Below are 12,703 nucleotides of genomic sequence, written 5' to 3'. Positions count from 1 at the left end.
TTCTATACTTCATGTATGGAGAGAGAATATTACTTCCTAAACTAAAAGACACTCCTATCATGTTAAAGTAGAACAACATGATAACTTTAACTGTAAGTAATACACTAAGGATAAACTTACTGCTCAATTCTGAAAGATATTTGCATCCAAATGTTCAATAATAAACTACCATTTCTTTAGTTGTTCTGCACTCATTCTTACCAGGGTTTTGCAGGACGGAGACTGAATTAGAACTGGGCCTGGCAGTGAGAGGGGAAGGAAGAGGCAATTCTGCCTGGGCCTTGATCATATAGACCATATCTCCCACCTACACAGAGAGACAGTTTTTGGTCTTCATATCAATTCTACGTGTTATTGGATAATTGAATAATCTTATAGTCTATTTAATGGAATTGATAGACAACCCAAAGATACAGACGCACACACGCTAACCTGTGGGCAAATGAGCAGCACAGAGCAGTATTTGGTGCCTGTGCAGAAGGGCAGGTAGTGGATGATCAGAGTGTCATCTTGGCCTGACTTCAGATAAACACTCCTTGCTGCACTCAGGAACTCGCTGTCTTCACCATCTGGGAACACACATAAACAAGACGCCAGCAGACACACATGAAGACAGTAGACACACACAGGAGCTTAAAAAGTAATTATGGCAGCTCCTGTGTGTGTGTGTGTGCGTTTGGTGGTTACCGAGATCTGAGGGTTTCCCTTCCATTCCCTCCCCACTGCTTTTGTCTGAAGTCATCTTCTCTCCGCTGAAAGAGGGAGACGGAGGAAAGACAATCATCATCATTCATAGATAACGGATATCAGACTACACACTTATTCAGGTGCACCCCAAATGACCTAAAAATACACGTCAAATCCATAAAGTCGACTCCTGATTAGGAGGAGGAGCTGGAATCTTCGGCTTTGAAGAAGTCTCGAGTGGGCAGAGCTGCGAGCTAGCTAGATACTCTTAATGACAAGCCAGTACTCTCCTGAGGATGGAGCCTCTACCTTATCTCACGTTCAGAAGATGTGACGAAAAGGAGAAACTCCCTTTATTTTTCACACACAAAAAATATTCTAATGTTGTTCCTCTCAAACATCTTAATGCAGATAATTTGATGTGTTGTTCTGCTTTCATTTGTAGCTGGCTAAAAAAACAAAAGAGAACCATTTTTTTGTTCTGTAAAAAAGTAACAGAAATCTCCCGACCCTCCCTTCAAAAGCTGTCAAACTTGTCAGAGTCTGTCTATTGCTTTCACTTTGTGTGTACAATGTCGATCTTGTGTGTCTTTTGTGTCTCAACAGAGCATGTTTTACTTGGCCTTGGATGAGGCCTGTTGAACCAGGCTGTCTCTTTTCTTTTCAGGCTCCAGTGGGTTGAACAGAGACTCCTCCAGCACCACCCTAGTCACACACACACACACACACACATTTTCAATTTTCTTTTTACATATATTCCATTTTAGTAAGTTCTCTCAGTTTCAGATTTGTAGTCTCTATAACTCTATACAAACCTTTAAAGTTTGGTGATTTGTTAGATTTTTACAGAGCGTTTTAAACCTTCTAATATGAACTGTCACAGCTGGTATACTTTCAGACACCTACCTGAACATAGCCTCTTTGCTGAAAGGGTTGATTATCGGCACTTCGATCACTTTCAGCTGGTAGCATGGAGACTTGCACTGGACAGTTTTCTGAAGACACACGGTAGGAAGCAAAAGTTCATACGACTAAGTTTTCCGTCACCAGGCTATTTCATATTTATAAAGTTTCAAATGCCTATGACTAAGTTCATGTTTTGGTCAGAAAGCGAGCAGAACTGAAATGTTACAGTTGATCCCAATAGTTAATCATACTGTACTCACTGTGGGTTTAATGTGGCTGACATGGGTCCTCAGGTTAAAGGTGAGTGAGGTGCTGCACAGGCCAATAGGAGGGCTGGAGATGAAAAGTAGGACAGCCTCCTTGGGCTGCATGAAGGAGCAGCTGTACTGCACGGTCACTTCAGTGCGTGCTCTGAAATCAACAGTCAAACAGCAAAGATGTCATGCTCTATGCACTCCAAAGGGATATAGTTGACTGAACAACCTCCTGTTTCAGGACTATGACAATGACGAATTAGCAGAATTTAAATGCTAATTCTGCATGAAGGCAGGGTGCTTAATAAAAGACAATATGGCTGAGAGTTAATCTGGGGATTCAAAATAGGACATGGCTTATTTTTATAGAAAGGTTTCACTTGAGAGCAAATCGGGTAGGTTTTAATGAACCAGTCTCCAGGCAAAGCTAAATTTACTGAATTTGGACACTGAGCTTAATCAGTTGAAGAGACTTTTTTGCTTTCTTTTCAGTGCACAGGTCATCCCGACACAAGCTATTTTGGAAGTGCAGATGCAAAGACAGCATTTCTTTACTAACGATGCCAGTTTTAGAGAAGAGGTTGCTCTTGATGCACACTACAAGGCATGCACCAGTGTTTCATAATTAGATTTCATTGCACTACAATCCAATTTTTAGATGATAATTTATGCTTTAACCTGAAAAAACATGCCTGTAAATAGTTTGTTTCTTGAGTGTCCTGCGTGCACTGCAAAACTGGGTTCTAAATTAAAGCGGACGTTTCAGTAAGTCAATCTCAGCAGGAAGACTTCAGGTGGAATTCCCATACAGTGATGTGCATGACGTGATGTGGTCTTGTACATTTTAAAGATGTCTTTCGTTTTTTCCGTTTTGTATGTCATGAAACAAATCGCAAATTTCATACAGAAGTGTTCTGTTCTGTACGTTTGCATGCTACAGTATTGAGGTTTACATTTTGTAGGTAAAGGGCATACTTTGGAGGAATAGTGACAGTAGATCCACCAGGAAGGGAGAAGAGATGGGCATCCTCTCCTAAAAGCAAGAGCTGGTACTTCACAGGTTTAGAGGATGGGCTTTTCAGACGCACCTGTCGTGCACAAACACACAAAGACAAACAGAAGTAGCTGTTTGTTTATACATAGAACAACAGGAGAGCACAGGCACAAAAACACAGACACATGCTGCCTCCAGAAAACAATTTAACAATGAAATCCATTTAGCGAAGCAGAGACAAACTGACATCTGTTTTTGTCTTGTAATGTGGCTTAAAACTGACATTGTGCATGATTACCAAAATCTATATTTGTCTGTTTTTGTAATCCTGTTAGTGTGTGCGGGGCTGCGTCTATAATCCTATTAATGTATGTGTGTGTGCCTATAATCCTGTTAATGTGTGTCAGCCTAGTGGCAGTGTTTCTGCGGTTCTGCATGTGTGTCATTATCTGTCCAGGAGGCTATTATCCAAGCCATTTCACTTTCAATGTGCTCATTAATTTGATATACAAGGCAGGTAGTTACATTTTTATTTGTCTGACTTTTAAGACCAAAGTTGATGCTGTGTGTGTGTGTGTGTGTGTGTGTGTGTGTGTGTGTGTGTGTGTGTGTGTGTGTGTGTGTTACCTGCTTGCTGAAGGTGCTGTGCAGGCTTCCTGAGAGAGTGATGGTGTGCAGAGGCAGGTACTGAGGCAGCCTCTCATACAAGTGAACACACAGCATTAACATCTGCACTGGGTTTGGGTCTGACAAGTCTGTGGGCTGAACACGTCACACAGTCAGATACAGAGGCAGACAGCATAAAAGGTTGCCTAATCTTTAAAAGAATGACAGTGACATATTTCACGCCTTCACTTGTGCCTACGGGAAACTGTTTTTGTAAACCCACATTTTGACACCAGTAGATTTGACATAATTGCGCTGACAATTTTCTTTCCATTACGTCTGTCAAGTGTTGAAATATAACGTCAGGTGATATTAAACAATGAGGAAGTTTAAACGCATTAAGACTGTCTGTCCACTTTCCTGGTTAAACTGAAGTATTTCTAATTATATGAAACTTTCAGAATTTGGCTTCAAGCTATAGATCGAATATGTTAGCCTAAAGAATAGCACTGATTGAACTCATCAGTGAGTGTTCCAGCCGATGCAAATACTACTTCAAATGTGAGAGACCTTGTGTATAGCCTAATGAAGGTAAATGTCTATAGCTAATGAAGGCAACCTGGTTGAATAAGTGTTTTTGGTGACTAAGGTCAGATATGTCTTTTTATTAACTGACATAAACTGTTATCTAAATGTACAACACAAAAACCCAGTCCTAGCTGATATTTACCTGTATATCAAGGTTGAGATGAAGTGCAGTTAAGGCCTGCACGACAATGATGTTGTTGTGAAGAATCTGCTCCAGGCTGCTCGTCGTGGTGTACATCCTTCGGAAGTGGCTGCAGATCTAATTAGAAACACAGTGGTTAAGTGGAATTAAATGACACGATCTATCTGTAGCCCCACATGTTTCATTTGGATGATGGGTCCATTTTCTCTGGCATTTGGCTGCGTGTAACCCATGGCTTAGTACCACTGCATGCTCCGTAAATCAAGTTTTTGGCTTGCAGAAGGTTTCAAGTTGATGTTTTGACAGATGATTTTCAGGTTGAGACACATTTCCCTATCAGACTCTTGCAGGAGAAACTCCACTACTAAAATACAGAGTGAAGAGCACTCTCTCCCGTACACACTAACATGCACACACAAAACAGTGCTTAGAATGATAAGAGGTTCAACTCATCTTGTTCAGGACTAATTGCGTCCTCATCACATCAATCAGAGTGCCACTTACAGACATTAACCACCATACCTCATTGACTTAAACACACATTAAAGAGGCTTTTGCACAAAAAATTAACAGACACACTCATGCGCACACACTGACCAGGTACGGGCAGTAGGAAGCAAGCAGAGCAGCAAGCACCAGCCCATCTGTCAAGTCCAAGTCGAAATTCACGATCCAGCGAGCCAATGGGACATTACCTGTAAACCATGATCAGGAAGAAATGACTGCAGATCATAATACAACAGCCATCAGAAGGCACTGACACATCTCGCCTGAAGCATTGCATGAACATGAAATTGTGTTTGCAGTAGTGAGGAAATGCTTTCACAGGGTTGACCTGAATTCAGGAAGTATGAAATGTAGTTGTTTCACATATAAGAAATAGAAGCAACGTTTGTAAAGTTACAGAACCACTTCAATCCCAAAAAGTTGTCAAAAAGCTGCAAAAGTTCAAGAGACGTTCGAGAGAATATGCAAGAAATGTATCTATATTAATCCCAAATGTTAGTTAATATTTAAGATGGTGAGGGGGAGAGCTTCAGATATGGATTCATAAAATATATTACAACTATTCTTCCTAAAAAGCAGAGTGAAACAATAAAATCCTCCTGGGTTTCTAAAAAAAATAATCTACTCTGTTGGGTCGGTCTGGATCCAGAACTGCTCTCTTCTAGGATTTATAGCCCCAAGTCCTCATTGAGATGGTTCGAGTGGAAAAACGTTTTAGCTGATGCTCTTACATTATTGCTGTTGCTTTTTTCATCGAGGGAGAGTATCAGAATTTAGTGTTTGGTGTCTGACAACTATTAATTTCCCCACACAAAGTGTTGAGCCAAATAAACCATTGAAACCTTTCAGTGTGTGTGTGTGTGTGTGTGTGTGTGTGTGTGTGTGTGTGTGTGTGTGTGTGTGTGTGTGTGTGTGCATGTTATGTGCTCCACCTTGTTCCCACACGCTCTCCCTCATGCCCAGGTAGTGTATGTTGAGCCAAGAGAGTAACTGGAGCTCCCACGATGAATAGATGTTACTGTTGAGTGGCTGTGAGCTGATTTGGAGGATTCTTGCAAAGTCTTCATGCTTCATGTTTGAGTTTAGACCACTTTGTGACACGCGACATAAAACCAGCACCTGAGAAAAAAAGAAATTATACTTATTTTCAACAAGATCCGGTTACCGCTGCTCAGCATGACTATGTTTCTCACAGAGACACATTTACAAGTTGTTTCTCAGTACAAAAATGTTCTCCGGCTTCCATCTAGACGTCAGGATCTATCAAGTCAAATAGGTTTTACTCAACCCTGAATTTAACTTTTATTTGACCATCAATATGGATCGATTATTTAAACAGGCCACTGCCTGGAAGAGAGGGAGAAAGCCAAGGGGTCGGCAAAGGAAAATGATATCATATTGCAGAAATGGATATCAAAGAAAGAGTAAGCCAGTGTTATGGCACTGTTTAATTTCAGAGGAAACATGATGGAGAGTCAGAAGAGTTTTACACCTTGTATATTTGCAGCAGCACATCAGTCCACGACTGTTTGCTCAGAGACTCGTAGTCTACACTGCCGTAGTCCAGACTGTTTTCATCCTCGTTAGCCTGAGAGAAATACACACGAGTCACTCCCGATATGCACAAGTTTTAGTATGAGAAAGCAATGATGAGCTTTTCACGGCTAAAAGTAAATTATCCCAATTTAGACTTAAAGAACATACTATTTAATACTCACGATGTAGCTCTAAGATTTCTTAGGAGTCTGTCTCGGAGTTGAGTGGGTGCGTGTGTGTTTACCTGTAGAGAACACCAGTGTTTGAACTCCTGGATGTCCAGCAAGTACTCTGGGCTTATGTGACAGAGGCAGGCTCCTTGCACCCTGGACACAGAGCTAGAGTCATTAACATTCCTCCTGAGCATTTCTAGACACTGCAGGACAAAGCATTGGAGTCTGATGTTATGCTGAAAGTGTTTAATTTGACGTATTGTCAGAATCAACAAATGAGTGGAAATGAGCATATCAGCAAGAAGGACAGAGTATGAAGCAGCTTCGTTGGTCGTATGGGGTAACACATGGTATGTTTTAGGCCTTTTTGTGCATATGTGAATGTGGCTTAAGACATGATAAGAAAACGCCTGAAAGAGAAATTATGTAAGTGTTAAACTGTAGTAGCAACATGTCCCATGTACCAAAACTTCAAACCATTTCTCTAAGCCAGTTTGCAATGCTATCTGAGGTAGGATGTTGCCAACATATGAAATCTGCATAATAAAGATATGTTCAAGAACAGGCTGTTTTAGTGATGGATTTTGCTGTTAAAGCCTTGGGTAATGAACATTTATGACTTGTGTGTGTGAATTTCTCCCCGTCCTTCACACAGGAAAATATACACAATACTGTTTGTGAGCGTAAGACACCGATGTGTCAAACAGGTGTGTAAGGCCTACCTTAGAAAAGCAAGCATAGCTTCATGCTGTTGTTGCAGCTGCTTGGTGCGCTTGTCGATATCATTGGAAAACGCCTGACAGGGAGAAACACCAGGAATCTGTTTGCCAGTCAAGTGATGAAGCATGTCTACTACAGACCTAGACACAACAACAAAATAAAGTTATGTCTGCTGCAACCGCAGACAGATCAATGATGCTTCAGTTAGGAAATGTCCAGGTACCATCTATTATTTTCCTTGACCTATTTTAGCTCTCTGAGAATGAATAATCTATAAAAACCTGAGAAACATTCCCATTTCAAAAAAACATTATTTGAACATGATGGCCCTTGTTTATCCTCAAGTTCCCCCATTTAAAAGTAGGACTCAGCAGGAAGAAGCTGCTTCTCGGCGCAGACTTTAAATCTTTTATATGTCTTTGTATCATAGTCTTTTTAATAGTTTAAAACATGCAGTTCTGTTATATCTTATCACAATGTTATCTAAGTTTGACTCTGCAGTTTACAACCCAGTTTACTAACTACATCCTTCCAAAATGTGCTCAGACTGAGGGTTCTAAAAGTCACTCTGAAACAAACCTGGAGTCTTTGTTCTGACTGACTCGAAAGGAGCGTCCACTGGAATGATTCGTTTGAATTTTAGACACATTTCTGGTAAAAAAGAGAAGGAAAGTATTAAAACTGAATTCACCTGCCTCTAGTTGCAGCTGCTGAGCTGAACTACTGAGTTTTACCTTCTGAGTGTGTGTGGTACAGAGATAGGATGTGGACCACCCGGCCACCCAAAGAGGCTAAACCACCTCTTTACTGCCATCAACACATTCTGGTAATATAGTCCTTCTTCTGAGTTGGCCGCAGGGAATTCTGGGACGCCAAAATGGGTTGGGGTTTCTCTGCTTGGAAAGATGTCTGTATCCCTGCAGCCCTGGCTGCTTACACTGCCACTACAAGGAAGGGAGTCTAAGGAGGACAGATACAGTGAGGCTTTAAACAACACACTGAAATAAAGATATACACATTCAAACAATAACAGATCTTTAAACCTGTGACACAACCATCTAGTGAATCTGACGGACCTGACACTGAGCTCTTGTTAGTTGAGCTGTTGTGATCAAACGATGAGGAGGAGGATGAATTTGGACCAGGGGCAGGACTTGGAGTGTTATAATTCTGCAGGATGGCCTCAACAGCTGTGGCCCCTATATGACGGTGACACATAAACCAATCAGATGCCTTTAGAAAGATATTGGATACAGTTTCACAGCTGCGTTTGTTTGTGTTATACACTACCAGTCTTGAGAACTATCTGTTGATCAGATCGGTGCAGGCCCATGTAACGCCAGACTGTCAACTGACTATTATCAGCAATGGCACACAGTTTGACCTTGAATCTATCGAGAAAGGGAGGAAGGTCACATTTAGGAGAAAAGCAGAAAAATAGTTGCTGGCTAGAATCAATGTTTTAATGTGTTTGTGTTTCAATGAGAAGGCTAGTTATGATAAAAATGCTGTGGATTTTTTGTTTTGATTATTTGACCATATGAAACAACAGAGTAAAAATGTATTATATGGAAGAGGAGAACTTCAGGATTTTAACCCTGACATTGCCAGGGAAAATACAGAAAAAGAAAGCCTATACTTGGACTAACGTTGAAGCCATTTTTTTTTACAGCAAATGTTCTGTGCAGTTGATGACAAAAGGGCTAAAGAAGGGGAATAGAAAGTAGGAGGAAAAACAAATATAATGGCAGGACTATTCTGTTTTGTTTGTTTGTGAGATGAAGAAAGAAAGTAGGCAAAAAACAACAAAGATAGAACAGACATCAGGGGCATTTACTTGTTGTGCAGATGGTCAGCGAAGGTGATAGTTGTGCAGATGGACAGAGGGGTGGCTGAACAGAAGAACACGTTGCAGATGAGGGAGGTCTCACTGGTCTCCTGCTTCTGAATACCCACTGGATGTCTCTGTTTCTGGATAGAGATGAAATCAGGTCATGTCAGAGTCTCTGTATTAATATGAGAGCCTGAAAAATCAGTTCAACATTTCATATTAATACAGTTTGTGCCAAGTGTTCACCAACTGGAGCCAGTGACAAATGTGAGAGCATCAAAAACTGAAAGGGGAGACATCAGCAGCTTGTTTTTTGGAATTGATAAAGACGTAATGGTTTCTATGAATACACTTTGAACAGCAAAATAAATGTTACTGCAGAAACGAAGAATATAAAAACACAAATAAATATAGCTGTTGTAGATACAGGACAGAACTTGAGACTTACATCAGGGAGCCCATTTTTGACTGGATAAAGAAACAAACACGGTGAGCGAACTATAAGCCATTCGCACTGCAAGTAGTACGGATGTTTGTTTTTTCATCCACACCTGAATATTTCAATATATTGCTATAAATCAATATTTCAAATCTGCTGAGCAGTGTTTAGATGACATGACACACATCTGCACTGAGGAGATAAACAACCACACACATCTCTGATCACATGACTTATGCTGTCTATGGTCTCAGAAAATGTACCTGATGCTGTTTTGGGGCAGGGATGTTGCAACCTCCTGGAAATATGACAGACACAGGATGCACTGTTGTTCCATCCTCCTGTTTCACCTCGTCCACTTCAGCTGTTACAGTCGTTCCGCTGCAAAGGTGGATTAACAAGTACATTGGTCGCACTGGTACAGTATAAAGGACGCAGGTGACCTTCTTAGATGAAAAATTTCTCCATTAGATAGACTGAAGACAATTTTGTAGTAAAAAGACAAAAAACTCTGTCAATCTATTGGTGTTTAAACTGTGAGGCTTTATATGTTTGTCTTGGGGAAATGAAATGCAATACGTTCAGCTGTATAAATCTGACCTCAAATCTTTAAATCAACCTGCATGCTCCCATGTAACATTACCAAATTTCCACTTGGAAGAAGTCTGTCTTATTATACATAATTTATTTTTCAATTTTCTTTTCATGTTATTTTTTTTTATGTTTCAAGACAATAAAGTGTAAAAAGAGCCTTAGATATGTGTTTTGGAGAAAAAGGACAATGCTCCCCTGTTCAGTCACAGCAATGTGGGTCAGAAAATGCTGCCAGAACTGTAACTGGTGCAGCCAGATTGCTGTCTACTCTGAAATCTGAATAACAATGTAAACCACAGAGGAGTGAGGATTAGCTTTCTGGCTTACAATGTAAGTGGAATCTAACATGAGTACAGGCCTGCCAGTAAATGAGTCCTGGCTTGATTGATAGAAATCCCACTGAAATGAATAAATCAGTTTATGTTCCTGTGTTTACTTTGCACCCATTTAGTTCCAATGGCTCGACACAGCTGCTAAATTACCATCGGCTGAAAAAAACAAAAAAACGTAAACACAATAAAAATTCATCAATATTATTGCTACACTTAGCCAAAACACAGATGACAACAACTGTGATCGTAAAGCAGTTGTGTAGGCTTTGTGATCCAAAGTGAGCCAATCATGAGTTTTTTGGCCTGTGGAAAACAGAACACATTTGTGAGTGTGTGCATATGGGAACCAACCAAGGATATCCAAAAGCCAGCAGGGTGATTGTGGCACTTGCACTGGTTTGCAGGGGTACAGGTGTCAGGAGGATTCGAGGGGGCTGGATGGAGATACGAGGAAGCTTGCGAGTTATAGTGATGGACAGCTCTCTGTAGGGTTGATGTTCCCCCTGTCCTCCAATCTCTTCACTTCCCTCGTCTCCCAGGTAAAGAGGGAGCGATAGTTTGGTCATGTTTCCAGACCCTTGAAGAAGAAAATGTACAAGTCAAGTTGTGTTGGTGCTATCAAAAGCTATTTGATCAGTGTACGCGACACCTTCTTATATCAGCCGCAGTAGATGTTGGTCTTTCCACTTTTATTGTACATTTTTTCATCCATCTGACATGTAATCGCACAGGGGGAAAAAAAAGGTTGTTTTCCAATTATGGTTTCCATTTCAACTTGACAGAAGATAAATAAGTGGTTCTTACTGTAATACTGTAATATAACACAGTCAGTGGCCTATACAGAAGGCCTTTGCTTTACTGTGCTGACTCTCTCGATGGCGTTTAAAGGTCACAGGTGTCTCCTCCATCTGTAGTCTTAAGCTGATGTGAGCAACATGAATTTAAAACAAATTGGCTCATTGAGTCTTCTGCAAAAATCTCCCGACTGTTGCAATGTAATCACACGCAAAAAAAAAAAGATGTGTAGCTTATGTCTACATCAAACTGGTCAGTTTGGGCATCGCTGAAAGAACACAAAGTCCCGTGGAAAGTGCAGAGCAGTTAAAACGTCTCCCTGAGCTCTGTCCAACAGTCCCTCTCATGTGTTCCAATCAAAAAACATGCACTAAGGCACCTACTCTCTTACTGGACACAGAGTGACCTGGAGCTCTGTACAGGTGAACTGGTGGTTGTGATCACAAACATATGTCAAGAGGATTTTCAAGCGGAATTATGTAGAGCTGGAAAGCTTCAGGTACCTTGTTCCAAGGTTGACAACATTCCCTTTTTGCATGAAAAATATTCAACACAACACTTTCATAAACTAAGAAATACACAATCTAAAAACAAACAGCATTATAAATGAATTGAAATTACATTTATGGAACAACCATTGTGTTTTAACCATTGATGATTAGTTTAAAATTTATGTATATTACAACAACAAAAAAGTCATGCACTTAAAAGTTCATGCATACTTTTCGCCCTCCTCTTAAAGTAGATGTTCAGGCTTTATGGACATCCAAAAAGTAAAGCATTTATTCAGTAAGTGTTGAAAAACAACAAACGAAGAAGAACCACTGGCAGTTTTCTGTCAGCTTAAAGTATCAGAAGTTACCTTATTTGTGTGTTTTTAAGTGAGGAAAGGGGTCAAGAATTATGAACTAAGATAAAAATGTAGATTTTTATCAGTCACTTCTCACCTGCTCTAACGGCTTCCGGGCTAATGCTCACCACCAAACAGACGGACTGTCCGGGCCCCAGGCAGCCAGATGTTGGAGACACTGCACATGCATGTAGCTCCCCCTCTCTTCCGTTGTCTGTCCCTACTGTTAGTGCACTGCAGTCAAACCACCAGCTGACATGCTCCCTGACACCTCCACGCCAAAACACACTCTCTTCACACACTGCTTTCAGCTCCACCGTCTGCAGAGGGAGAGGGAGAGTCAGAGGCAGAAAAGGAAAGAAACAGACAGCACAAACACAGATACAAACACCTCGGTGACATGTGGAAGTGATAAAGGAAACAACAAAAATGACGCAAGAGAAGCAAGGGATTGAATTTAATTTTTTTTTGGAAAAGCCTATAAAGATGAAGAGAGGGAAAAAACACGGGAAAGGAGGGAGGAAAGAAAATGATGCAGGTATACTCATGCTGATACCTTCCTGTTGGCATCAGACTCTGGTTCAACATGGAAATGTAAACTAGAAGGGGATATTTCCAGTGGGGCACACAGCACTAAAAATGAACACAAAAATGGTAGGGAAATAATAAATTGATGTCAGGAAAAATAAAACCAAATGAACAAATGTGTTCTGTGCACAAACGGTGTAACAGCATTTGAGTAGAGTACA

General features: G+C 40.6%; 1 protein-coding gene across 2 annotated transcripts in view; it reads right to left on the bottom strand.

Annotated features, from left to right (window-relative positions):
- Positions 1-12,703, bottom strand: part of LOC306818362 (cilia and flagella-associated protein 47-like) — a 37,658-nt gene that overhangs the window by 14,373 nt on the left and 10,582 nt on the right. For both annotated transcript variants that reach the window (XM_079335915.1, XM_079335916.1), the window contains exons 24-46: positions 12,511-12,587; positions 12,052-12,274; positions 10,661-10,886; positions 9,647-9,764; positions 8,951-9,084; positions 8,404-8,504; positions 8,190-8,312; positions 7,848-8,073; positions 7,693-7,764; positions 7,116-7,253; positions 6,465-6,546; positions 6,177-6,272; positions 5,617-5,803; positions 4,775-4,872; positions 4,178-4,294; positions 3,469-3,603; positions 2,823-2,935; positions 1,854-2,004; positions 1,594-1,682; positions 1,306-1,392; positions 688-752; positions 433-569; positions 202-307 (exon numbers count right to left, since the gene is read on the bottom strand). In XM_079335915.1, the coding sequence (XP_079192041.1) occupies positions 202-307; positions 433-569; positions 688-752; positions 1,306-1,392; positions 1,594-1,682; positions 1,854-2,004; positions 2,823-2,935; positions 3,469-3,603; positions 4,178-4,294; positions 4,775-4,872; positions 5,617-5,803; positions 6,177-6,272; positions 6,465-6,546; positions 7,116-7,253; positions 7,693-7,764; positions 7,848-8,073; positions 8,190-8,312; positions 8,404-8,504; positions 8,951-9,084; positions 9,647-9,764; positions 10,661-10,886; positions 12,052-12,274; positions 12,511-12,587 (2,901 nt within the window). The remainder of the gene's footprint in view (positions 1-201; positions 308-432; positions 570-687; positions 753-1,305; positions 1,393-1,593; positions 1,683-1,853; positions 2,005-2,822; positions 2,936-3,468; positions 3,604-4,177; positions 4,295-4,774; positions 4,873-5,616; positions 5,804-6,176; positions 6,273-6,464; positions 6,547-7,115; positions 7,254-7,692; positions 7,765-7,847; positions 8,074-8,189; positions 8,313-8,403; positions 8,505-8,950; positions 9,085-9,646; positions 9,765-10,660; positions 10,887-12,051; positions 12,275-12,510; positions 12,588-12,703) is intronic.

The sequence above is a fragment of the Symphodus melops genome, assembly GCF_947650265.1.
Source record: "Symphodus melops genome assembly, chromosome: 23".
NCBI lineage: Eukaryota > Metazoa > Chordata > Actinopteri > Labriformes > Labridae > Symphodus > Symphodus melops.
Note: the sequence above shows the minus strand (reverse complement) of the source record. Positions and strands in the feature narration are given on the sequence as shown.